A 12,537-nucleotide genomic window follows, 5' to 3' on the forward strand; every position below is an offset into this window, starting at 1 on the left:
TGGCAGCAGAAACGCACTGTCTCTTTAAATGCAAATGAGCTGATGCTCTCTGCACCCTTTTCATTAACATTACATTTACATTTAGTCATTTAGCAGATCCAAAGCAACTTACTAATGAAGACGATGGAAGCAATCAAAAAAGAGCAATGATATATAAGTGCTATAACAAGTCTCAGTTAGCTTAAACGCAGTACACGTAGCAAGGGCTTTTAAATAATATAATAAATAAAAAGAAAACAGTTAGAATAGAAAAAGAATAGAGCAAGCTAGTGTTAGATGTCTTTTTTTTAATTGTATAATAAATGAAAAGAAAATAGAATACAAAAAGATTGGAAAGATAGTTAGTTTTTTTTTTTTTTTTTTTTTTTTTAGAATAGAATTAGAATAGCGAGTGCTACAGTTAGAAGGTCAAATAAAGATCGAAGATATGTGTTTTAAGCCGATTCTTGAAGATGGCTAAGGACTCAGCTGCTCGGATTGAGTTGGGCAGGTCATTCCACCAGGAGGGAACATTTAATTTAAAAGTCCGTAAAAGTGACTTTGTGCTTCTTTGGGATGGCACAATCAAGCGACGTTCACTTGCAGAACACAAGCTTTTAGAGGGCACATAAGTCTGAAGTAATTAATTTAGGTAAAGGGGTGCAGAGCCAATGGTGATTTTGTAGGCAAACATCAATGCCTTGAATTTTATGTGGAAAATTCTGTGGAGCAGCTATTGGTAGCCAGTGCAAATTGATAAACAGAGGTGTGACGTGTATTCTTTTTGGCTCATTAAAAATTAATCTTGCTGCCGCGTTCTGGATTGTAAAGGTTTGATAGAACTGGCTGGAAGACCTGCCAAGAGAGCATTGGAATAGTCCAGCCTGGAAGGAACAAGAGCTTGAACAAGGAGTTGTGCAGCATGTTCCGGAAGAAAGGGTCTGATCTTCTTAATGTTGAATAAAGCAAATCTGCAGGACCGGGCAGTTTTAGCAGTGTGTTTTAGCAGTGTGGTCTGAGAAAGTTAGCTGATCATCAATCATAACTCCAAGGTTTCTGGAGTTATGGTTGATGTGCCTAACTTGATTGTGAAATTGTGATGAAACGATGGGTTTGCTGGAACCACAAGCAGTTCTGTCTTGGCAAGGTTGAGTTGAAGGAGATGGTCCTTCATCCAGCAAGAAATGTCTGTTAGACAAGCTGAGATGCGAGCAGCTACCGTCGGATCATCAGGATGGAATGAGAGGTACAGTTGAGTGTCATCAGCATAGCAATGGTATGAAAAGCCATATTTCTGGATGACAGAACCTAATGATGTCATGTAGACAGAGAAGAAAAGTGGTCCATGAACTGAGGCCTGAGGCACCCCAGTAGTTAGATGTTGCGACTTGGACACCTCACCTCTCCAAGATACTTTAAAGAACCTATCTGATAGGCAAGACTCAAACCACTGGAGTGCGGTTCCTGAGATGCCCTTTGTCAGTAGGGTTGGACAGGAGGATCTGTTGGTTAACCGTGTCAAAAGCAGCAGATAGATCAAGCAAGATAAGTATTGAAGATTTGGATTCCGCTCTTGCCAGTCTTAGGGCTTCAACAACTGAGAGCAATGCTGTCTCAGTTGAATGTTGTCAGGGAGGTTGTTCTGTGTGAGAAAGGCAGAGACGTTGTTGAACACAGCTCGTTCAAGTGTTTTTGCAATGAAAGGAATAAGGGAAACTGGTCTGTAGTTCTCTAAAAGAGATGGGTTGAGGGTGGGTTTTTTAAGTAGTGGAGTCATACGAGCCTGTCTAAATGATGAGGGGAAAACACCAGTGTGGAGGGATATGTTAATGATGTGAGTGAGTGCAGGTACAACTGCAGGAGAAATGGCTTGAAGGAGATGAGATGGAATAGGATCAAGCAGATAAGTAGCAGGATGATTAGAAAGGATGAGTTTGAAGACTTTGGCCTCAGAGAGTGAAGAGAAGGATGTGAATGAGTGTATGTTTGCTGGTGAGATGTGCTTGATGGATTGTGGTGTGGAAAATTGTGCACTGATGTTTTTAATTTTATTAATGAAAAACGTGGCAAAGTCGTCAGCTATTATAATAGATGAAGCAGGAGGGGGAGGAGGAGGACAAAGGAGCAAGGATTCTTTTCAAGAACAGAGCTGCGTCATTAGCGCCATTACAGATCGTACCTGCTAAAAACATTTGTTTTGGTTATGATTATCATGTTTATCGGCTAAAATCTTGTGTTTTAAACCAAACGGTTTTCTGAGTGCACACATCCAAAGCATGCAGAAAGAAAGCAGCCACCACACAGCATGTGAGTACTAAACGAAGTTCTCATTCACACACAAGTTTACGTTAAAAGCACACATGAGTTACAGAAACAGTCGGTTATGTCTGTGAAGGTAAACAGCTGGGAAATAAATTGCTTGTGTTTTTTAGATTTGTGTGGCAGCAGCAATATACATTAAATAAATCAATAAATCCACTGCTCTCTTGTCTCGTCTGAGTCTGGTACTCTAAATAGTGTTCTGTTCTCATCTGTGCAGCCAAAGACAGAACAGTTAGCATGTTTTGCTCAAACTTTCTCCAGGGCATTAGAACTAGTACACCGTTGTCTGTGAAAACACAATCACGGCGCCTGGGTATAAACTTACAAATTAAGGGACGGTAATATTATAATGAGATCCCATTGCCACTTCACCAAGGGAGCGAAATCTGACACGCTCATTTGCGCTTGCAGAAAAAAGTTTACTAAAACAAAGTTACTTGTTTAATTTTTTTCACGTTTCCTTGATTGGTAGATGCTCCAGGGATCTGATTATAGCACTTAAAACCCAGAAAAGTCAGATTTTCATGATATGTCACCTTTAAATGAACAGATTTAAATCTTTAATAAAAACTCACCTGGACTTATTTGAACTCATCTTACACTGAATTTTATATCAAGTATTCTAATATAAAACAAAAACAAAAAAACAATAAGAATGACAATGAATAATGATATCAGACTCAACAATATACAAATGTAACTTAAAAGTCCAAATGTATTATGGGTCAAAAATACTGTTCACCTCTGGAGAGGGAAATACTTATATATAGAAGGTGCACACATTGTCATTAATATAAATACGAAACACCATACTGGTAACATACATGATACTGAAATAATGCAATGAACATTAATTTAACAACATTACATGTAAGATAAAACTCTAATGTACACAAATGTTTAGGGAAAAAAACTTAGAAGAAGCGGTTATTTTGATGAAAACAAACAAACAAAAAAAAAACCTTCATTCTGGGAATGTCATTTTACTTTTTTTTTTTTTTTTTTTAATCCAATGACGTGTTCTTTTTAACTTCCAAAAACCATAATTTCAAAAGTATTTTACTGTAAAGTCACATTAAATGTAATTACAGTTATTTACCATATATAGTAGGCCTACAGAAACTTACTGTTAACATATTTAGTTGGGCTAAAGAATATTAGTGTTAAACTGTTAGATTTTTTTTATTTTTTTTTGTTGTTTTTTATTGTTGGTATGATTGTAATTTTTTGAGTATCACAAACATGGATGGGTTGTTAGTTTTATCTGTCACACTGTCATAAAGATCAACACTTTGTGAACTTTTTTTGGGGGGAGTACAAATGCCTTTTTTTCCTTGAGTGAAGTCACCAACAAGTACCCTGGCAAGGTATATGCGTTTGTGTCCTTTGGCATCAGGTTTAGAGTAGCCTTTTGCTGAATAACTTGGATCCACAGCAAAATATGTGCCATTCCCATACAAAGCTCCTAAAAACATAATAAAATTATGTTAATCCTAAATGCAAATACAATACCTTTAAATCGTAAAAGATTATGGTACGTGTTAGGTAGTACCATGCATGCCAGCGAAACTGCGATTGAAGCCCTGATTGTTTATCTGATCTGTCTTATCAGAGCCAGTGCCATGAAAGAGAAGCTTTTCATTGTTTGTGTGCTTGTTTTTAACTTCCAGTTCCTCCTTTTTGATCAAGTAGTTTCTCCAAAGTGCACTATTCTGGACTCTTTCAATCTGTGCAGAAGACATCATGGTACAAAAATTAGAAACTTTCAAAACTAATAACTTTACACAGATTAGAACATTCGTAGCAGTTCAAATATAAATAGTTTTACTTTAATGATATTGCTGGATAGTCCAGTTTTTTTAAACTCCTTTTCCACATCTGCATATTCCTTGGAGTCTGCTCTGAGTTTGACTAGAACAACTGACTGTCCTTTCATGTCCTCCCAGTGTGAAGGCAAAGAACTTTGAGCTGCAGCTGCAGAAAAGATGAAAAAAACAAAAAACAAAACTAATTTTGTTGACTTTCTGGGCTATTCATAACTGCAATGTTTAACCTGCATTTGTGTTTCTCACCTTTCAGTTCTACTCTTTTTAGTTCAACACGTTTTCCTCCCTTTGTGGCAACTTTGCGAAATATGTCTGCATCATACACTGCACTGTCAATCTTGATTTGTACAGAGGTTGTTTGGTGGTTAAAGGCCTCTTCCAAGTCACAGTTGGTGAAAATATCAAATGCTTTAAAGTTGTGACCACTTAGATATTGCCATTCAACTATACTGCTGGTCAAATTTGCCAGGCTTTTTCGGTGTTCATTCCTTTCCACTTTGCGGATAATATCCCGAATACGACTCTCTGCAGTTTGGACGAATCCTGTCAGGCCCTTCAATGTAATGACAGAGTCTTGTCCCTTCTTCTCAGTTATGACACTTACTTTGAGTTCCTTTTCCATTTTGCTCAGCATTTCTAAATCCTCATTGGTGAAATGAGCAATGCCTGGTTCATGGATTGTGATGTTCATATGTTCCTGGTTAATCAAGCTGTTGATCAGGGCACTGGCCTTATTCAAATCCGCTGGCGTCTCCCCACACAAGTGAAACACAGCTGGCTTGATTTCATCAAACAATATCTTTTTACCTTTTGTCCAGTTACATGTTATAGAGAGAAACAAAGAGGTTGTTAAAAGTATAATATAGTCAGACACATTTTGGACATTAGTACTAAAGACACCTAATATAAATTAGGACCAGATGATTTTCTGCTACAATTCCGTGCATGTACCACCATTTTGCACTCACATGAACTGATCAAATGCTTATCTATCTAGAGGAAATGTGTGCAGACTTCATTTTTGCCTGTACAGTTTCACTTTTTCTCTTCCCTGGTGCCCAACATCTGTGCTTGCTGCTCTCTAAGCTCCAGTTGTTCACTTGTTTTTCACAAAGCAGCATTACAGTGTGCCATAATTCCAGGCAAACAAAGACAAGTCTAAATTATAACTGGCTGGCTTGACCACCAATCAAAATGTTTCAGGATGTTTCAGAATTCAAATTGGACTTTGTGTCTCCTTTAAGACTTAAATGTTGTGATTATCTAATCATCATTAAGTAAAGTGTGGCTTACAATATTGTATTTTACATCCAACCCTTGGGTTCTTTTTTACAACATGATTTTTGCAGCACTGGACATTGTAGCCAGAGTTTTGTTTAACTTATACAGAGTTTGTGTGTCTATGCGGGCAGTCTTATGTAATAAGGAGAAGAAGGTACAAAACGAATTATTTTGGCAGCTTGGTTTTTGGACTTGTCAAGTCAATTTACCTTTATTTCTATAATGCTGTATAAATTACAGATTGTTTCAAAGCAGCTTCACTCTAGTAAACAAAATCAAACTATGCTGTAAAGCAGCTCTAAAAAGATAATAGTGTCATTACACAGCTCAAGTAATTTTAGTGATGATGATTCAGTTGAGTTCATTATCCGTGTTAAAGGAACACTCCACCGTTTTTTGAAATAGGGCTTATTCACATTATTTCCTACATTTAGATAGGTGGGCAAATGCATTTTTGTGTCAGTGCATGCATTGTTTTAGTTTGACTGGGTCGGCGTTAGCTTAGCTTAGCACAATGAATGGAATCCTTTGTTGCCAGCTAGCATGGCCTGAGTAAAAGTGATCAAAAAAAAAAAAAAAAAAACCCCACCTAATTACTTCTTGTGGCCTGCGTATTCACAACGAGTACAAATAGCGATCCAGATTAACACTAGGCGATTTCCTAGGCAGATATTGACTTGGGACTATATTATGGGGAAGCACAGGTGAAGCACTGCTGCTTAGGTGAAGCACTGCTACTTCGGCGCAGAGATATCACGCAACACATGAAATCCCACGACTTCCGTCAACATACCGGCGTGAATAGTAGCTGCCTGGCTATTTTCCTTACAGTACACGAATGGCGATGAACATGGCTGATTTTGAGATAGACGAAGAGGGTGACTTCTCAGACAGTCAAGAACCAGAACCATACCTATTTGAACCAGAGTTTACAGAAGACGAGCTGCGTGCTTTGGAAATAGAACGACAGGAGGAGGAGGTTGCGATCGCTCAACAGCCTGAGGACGTGAGGATGAGAGCCAACATGAACTGGTGGTGTGAATGTGGGGGAATATGCCAACATATGCACATATAACATATTTTTTTTTGTAATGTAAATTTGAGTGTCAGTCACATTTTATTGGTTAAATGAACATTACTTACACTACTAGAATACAAATCTGTATTGTATTTTTAAATACACAAAGTAATTGGCAGAGATGTACCTTTAATTACAACAAGCTGAACACTCACTAAAAAAAACCCACATATCATCTTTTCTGGCACTTTTCAAGTGGTGAGTTATTTACTTACTTTTTTATTAGTCTTCGACTGAAGTTGGGCTCTGGTGGTTGTGCTGTGTTTCCCATACATTTATTTATTTGTGGCGCTCACAATATCAAAGGCGACTGATTTTCCAAAAGGCTTCGATTAAAAATCAAAACAAGGTGCGGGTGTTTTTATATCACTGTATTTTTGAAGGAAGACTATCTTTAATAAGTCTATTAAATGTTTGATGTCAATTTCATTTCATCTTGCATGTTATATACCTGATAAAGCAACGTTTGTGAGCTCAGCGCTGCTTTGTGTACAGCAGTTACTGGGGAAACCTCTGTTTCTCCCGCTTTAAAGCACCTCCTGAGTCTGATTTATGCAGCAAACATATTTTGCTTGCTATCAAAAATATTCTACTATACAGGGACTACTTAGCTGTTGTTATTGATTCTGTTTTATTGACCCCCCCCCCCTTTTTAATTGTTCTCTAGTCTCTGGTTAAACGCACTCAAACCACTGTAGCCTAGTGTAATCCATTAACTATGCACATCATAACGTTTTAGGCAAGTAGAAAAACCATATTAAGACAAAATATTTTAATAAGACTTAATTTGTATTTAACCTTGTAATCAAATTGATTTGATTTTGGCAAAATATTTAGACTGAAGCTCGCAGGAGGCTATGGTAAGGGCCATGACATTTCGCACCCAGGCGCCGAGTGGTGCCAATCACAACACACACTGGCCCAGCTAAATAAACACAGCATATTTAGTATTTCAGAAGGCAGGCCTTCATTTTGTACATGAACTATTCGAGCCATTCATGCCAGACTGGGGAGAGAGGTGTTGTAATAATGTAAAATATGTCAAAAATAATGTGTTTTTCAAACAACCTTGTATGAGAGTCTGTTCTAGTATACCCCCAAAACAAAATCAGGACCTTGTAAAAAAGCATAATAGGACCCCTTTAAGTAACGCTGCATGTCCACGATTATTCAAACAAACAAATTATGAGAGCAAAGAACATTCATTATCAAAGAATATCACTGTATTCAGTCTACCGAGTGTAAGCACACTAAAAATCAGCAATGTTGTCTGCAGTGTATGATGAATTAATCTCTTACATCGCATGTACATCCGCACTTTGTTGTTTCTGATGAGAGAATTTGCCAAAGTGCACTGACCAAATTTTTTTTTGCATATTAGCGATGTTAATATTTAGAAAAATCCCCTTAAAAAATATAAATATTAAATAAATAAAAGCAAAACTGTGACAAACGCCAGTCTCCCTTCTCTACAGAATGCAATATATCCGCTCAGCCAATCACAGCGCTCCATTCAATGCACTGTAGACATTAATGGTGGTTGCTGTGAATACACCCTGCATCCTAGTTTTTCTCATATGCTTTGTACTTTGTGATCAACAAACAATCACTCTCAGAAATAAAAGCACTGTACAAAACCTGTTATTATTATTATTAAATAACTGTATAGTAACATGACACTCTGAAACCCCCCAGGGAGATGAAAAGGAGCTGCTGTTTATTGCAGTACATATAGCTCTCTATAAGAATATTTAGACTATATTCGCTTAAATGTGTTTGCATAACTGTGTGTGTGTGTGTGTGTGTGTGTGTGTGTGTGTGTGTGTGTGTGTGTGTGTGTGTGTGTGTGTGTGTGTGTGAGTGTCTGTGTGTGCGTCTGCACATTTCGGTGACATGTACATAATAACATTACAAATATGAAAGGTAATACTTTTTTTTATTATAACTGTACCTTTAGTTCTGCTAATCGTGCCTTTCTTCGGCTTCATGGCTCTTTTGTGCATGTTTTGATGAAAGTCAGCCAACATACTTGTCTGGAATATAATGAACTCCACACTTTTAACATGTACTGGTTCATTTTTAAACGCAAATTCAATCACTGCACTGATCATCGCATCTGCAACATCAGCTGGATTAGCTCCACCTTGACCTAAAGTGTAAATTTGGGAAAAAGATGAGGGGATTTAAATTTTGTAAAATAGTAATTATTGCAAGAAGTCAACAAGAACAAAATTTTAGCTAGGTAATCAACAAATAAATGATAAAAAGAAATAAATAAATGAAGAAGAAGAAATGAAGGTAGAATTACCTGTGCCTAAAGCTGGGAATGCAACAGAGGTAAATCTGTGATTCTCACATAACTTTAGAACAGACAATACCTTAAGCTGAATATCAGATGGTTTATTACATCCAACAATGTGTATGATTTCTTTACATGGGAGATTGCCAGATGAGGTCACAATCTCTGTTAGCTGAAAATTTGTATCTTTAGCTGTGGAAAAATACACATACTAAAGATCAAGTTTTAATAGATCTCTCTTAAACAATAAATCAAAACATTTTCAACTGAAAGTTCACAAACTAGACAAATGGTTAACGCACCCATTTGTAATAATTCCTGTTCTACCCATAATCCAGCACCATCTAAAATCGCCTTGGACACCCCTAGATAGCAATGAGACATTGACAGTTGCATTAGTGTCTTAATAAAAGCATGATTATAATTGATTTAAATTCAAAGTAAATTCTCAATGGAACTTAGAACTGTAAATGCATTAAAATAAGTTTGCATTAAAATTGTTATATGAAGTTGAATATATAAACATTGAACCTGATTTGTAAGAAAATGTCTGATTTGAGGAGTTGACAATTGCATCAGTTTTTTCTTTGGTTATGTCCCCTGATGAAACCTCCAGGGTCACATGACCTATTTGCAAAATGTGCACATTAAAACAGGAACTGGAGACTCTGCCTAGAGCCCCTCAATATAAAGCAACAAAGACAAGAGATTTCAGTTTGTATCTTGCCCAATCTGATTTTAATGATTTGTATTTTTGTGTGGTCATCAACAGTACCTTGAGAAAAATCATTCTCCTCCTCCAGTATATCATCTTCCTGAAGTTCCACCATAAATCCATCTTCCCTCACAAACATTGAAAGCATCATTTTACCCTGCTCCATGAAGTACTTTTTTGCTCCTGCCTTTTTAATGATCAGTGTGTCTGTGTAGAGATTATCTGCCAAACTTTTAAAGAAAGTCAGAGCTGGCTGGACAAATGCACGCTCTCCAGACAGTTTAATACAGGGTCTCTTTGGATCAAAACTCACTTTCACTTTATCAGACTTAATAAAATGCTGCCATTCTTGTGGTTTTCTGTCTTTTATAAATTCAACCACAGCATGTGATTTAACACAAACAGTTTCTTCAATTCTAGTGTGTTTCTCAATGAAACATTCTATCCTCTTACTAACCTCCTTCACAGAATCTCTGAAACCACTCACTGTAAGCTTGTCTTTATGCACTGACCAGTCTATAAACCAAGTCCCCATTTTGGCTGTGTTGTACAAACATTCTAGGCTCCTGATAAGATCCAACCATTGCAGCAATTGAAGGACACATTGATCTTCTACAGTGATGCTTTTGGATGTAAGAACAATATTCACCCTTTTCTCTGCTTCAGCAAGTGCCTTTTCTGTGCTTCCAGTCACAACAACATCTCCATTTTCAATTGTGTAGACAGCAGTTATTCCATGAGATATGAAGAGATCTCCAGACATTTCATCACAATCCACTGATTTCAGATACTCGAGGACTGAACGATCAGTCTGTAAGGGCTTCTGTTTCATATTTATTTGCTTCTCAAGGACCCAATTCTTGAAGATAATAGTATCCATTTTAGAACCTGAAAATACTAATTTGTTCATGTAGTGATGGTCATGGAGTGTAGGAACAGCACTTTTCAGACCATCTTGTTCAAGCAAAGAGTATATGGCAGGAGAAATCTCCATGTACTCTGTCACACTGTTTGTCGGTCTCGCCATAGATTTGTTGATTTTTGTCTGTTAAAATTTTTACAGAATATGAAATATTCAAAACAAGAACACTGATAGAAATGTTCCCAAAATAATAAAAAAGTTGTAAGCTGTCTTTCTCACTGATAAGATGTTTACCTGTAACTAGGGGCACAGAAGTGCACCTCAAACTATTAGATTCATCTGCACAGAATATTATGATGCAATTACCAAAACAACTTTCCTTATCAAGTAATTTGCACTTTTATATTTCAACCACCAGAGGGCCAAAAGTAGCTTTGGGACTGTCTTTAATGAGGCTATGTGCAGGTGGTGGAGTAATTCAGCTAATGAATTGATTCAATAATTCATTTACAGACAAATCACATTAACATACATGTATATCATTTTACTCCCATAAGATTTGGGGCTCGTTCAAGAAGCAGTTTTAACCACAACATATTTTTTTCTAAAATGTTGATGTAATGAACATGGCATCTGAGGACTACTTCACTATTTTTGATCCATGTTGTTTTTCTTTATATGACAGTTGTTTAATCACAGCTCCCTCCTGCATCATACATTGGGGTTCCCTAACACATTTAAGCACATGTGCACAAAAATTGTTGACACAGTAAAATATATAGACTGATATATATATATATATATATATATATATATATATATATATATTAAAAAGAACTATATTGAACTGCACCTTAGCTTGCTTATTGTGTGCAATTCCACATGTCTTACTGGCAAGCTCTAAAAGTAAACAGTTATTATTCATTCAAAATCAGTTCAGTGTTGATTATATCAAAAAAGGGGTGAAATGAAACAGTAATTTATATTGAAAACCATTGTGAGGCTTTATAATAGTTTAATAATTTTGTGGAATAATTTTTCGGGATTTTTTCATAAAAAGCATTTATTTGAAATAGAAATATATAGTAACATTCTAAATGCCTTTATTCAATAAAAAAAAACTTCACTTTGTATAGGCTACTAAGGTATACTTTATGAGGAAGTGTTAATAGTGCAACCTCACAAACACCAAAACCTGTTTAACAGGATTTCAGAATCCTTCTTTAGATTGTTTTCGCTTAAAAAAAAATAAAAAAGTAAAAAAATAAACTTTCTTGCATTTATCTCACTATCCCCTGGAGATGTCACACTTAAAGTTTCAGTGCAAAAATTAAAGGTGTTTGTGTTGGGACTGTATAAAAAAGAAATTTGGTTAACTAAAGGAATTAAACAAAATTTTAATTAAATTCATCTATTATCTCATCTTCTGTCTTCCATACTCATGTTTTTTCAATAGTGTCACAACCCACCAAGCCTGTTACAATGCATTACTCTTTGTACTTGACATTAATTTGCACACTTTAAGGTGAATATATATATATATATATAAAAAATATATATTTCTCCACTATCAAATCACTAACTTTCAAAACAAAGAATACAGTATGATACAATCAAAACAATTAGATGCTACTGCTAAATAACTTAAACAGCTATTTTCCATACTTAATCATTACTTACTCTTATTTGAACAGAATCATGCAGGATATAGTCTTCTCTTTAAAAGTAAGCCTGAAGATTATTTTTAAACATATTCTTGTGTTCAGAGCAGTCTAATACGTTAAAGTTCCAGGGACTCTAGTGTTATAACACTTTCAGTTTCTGAGATTTTTAGAATTTGTTGGCGAGGCATACATGAATATTCATAAGTATCCCAGATATACAGGTTAGTTTAGCCTATATATACAGTATATACATATATATATATATATATATATATATATATATATACATATATATATATATATATATATATATACATATATATATATAGATATATACATATATACATATATATACATATATACATATATGTATATATATATATACATATATATATATATATATATATATACATATATGTATGTATATATATATATATATATATACATATATACATATATATATATATATACATATCTATATATATATATATATATATATATATATAGCAGA

General features: G+C 35.5%; 1 protein-coding gene across 1 annotated transcript; it reads right to left on the reverse strand.

The window, feature by feature from the left end:
- Positions 1-3,503: 3,503 nt before the first annotated feature.
- Positions 3,504-12,147, reverse strand: LOC122138598 (protein mono-ADP-ribosyltransferase PARP14-like). Its single transcript, XM_042731992.1, has 10 exons — positions 12,043-12,147; positions 9,561-10,545; positions 9,317-9,466; positions 9,088-9,150; positions 8,795-8,977; positions 8,438-8,635; positions 4,374-4,934; positions 4,130-4,275; positions 3,854-4,028; positions 3,504-3,766 (listed from the first exon to the last, which is right to left on the reverse strand). Exons 2-10 carry the CDS (start codon positions 10,525-10,527, stop codon positions 3,504-3,506), a joined length of 2,706 nt encoding a protein of 901 aa, XP_042587926.1. The 5' UTR covers positions 10,528-10,545; positions 12,043-12,147.
- Between the last annotated feature and the right edge of the window lie 390 nt (positions 12,148-12,537).

Source organism: Cyprinus carpio, chromosome B10 (assembly GCF_018340385.1).
Source record: "Cyprinus carpio isolate SPL01 chromosome B10, ASM1834038v1, whole genome shotgun sequence".
Classification (NCBI taxonomy): Eukaryota; Metazoa; Chordata; class Actinopteri; order Cypriniformes; family Cyprinidae; genus Cyprinus; species Cyprinus carpio.

Coding starts and splice junctions, on each gene's coding strand:
- LOC122138598 (XM_042731992.1), bottom strand. CDS start 10,527: ATGGCGAGACCGACAAACAGTGTGACAGAGTACATGGAGATTTCTCCT. Junction 8,636..8,794: donor ATTCCCAGCTTTAGGCACAG/GTAATTCTACCT, acceptor TTTACACTTTAG/GTCAAGGTGGAGCTAATCCA. Junction 4,029..4,129: donor TATCCAGCAATATCATTAAA/GTAAAACTATTT, acceptor TCTTCTGCACAG/ATTGAAAGAGTCCAGAATAG.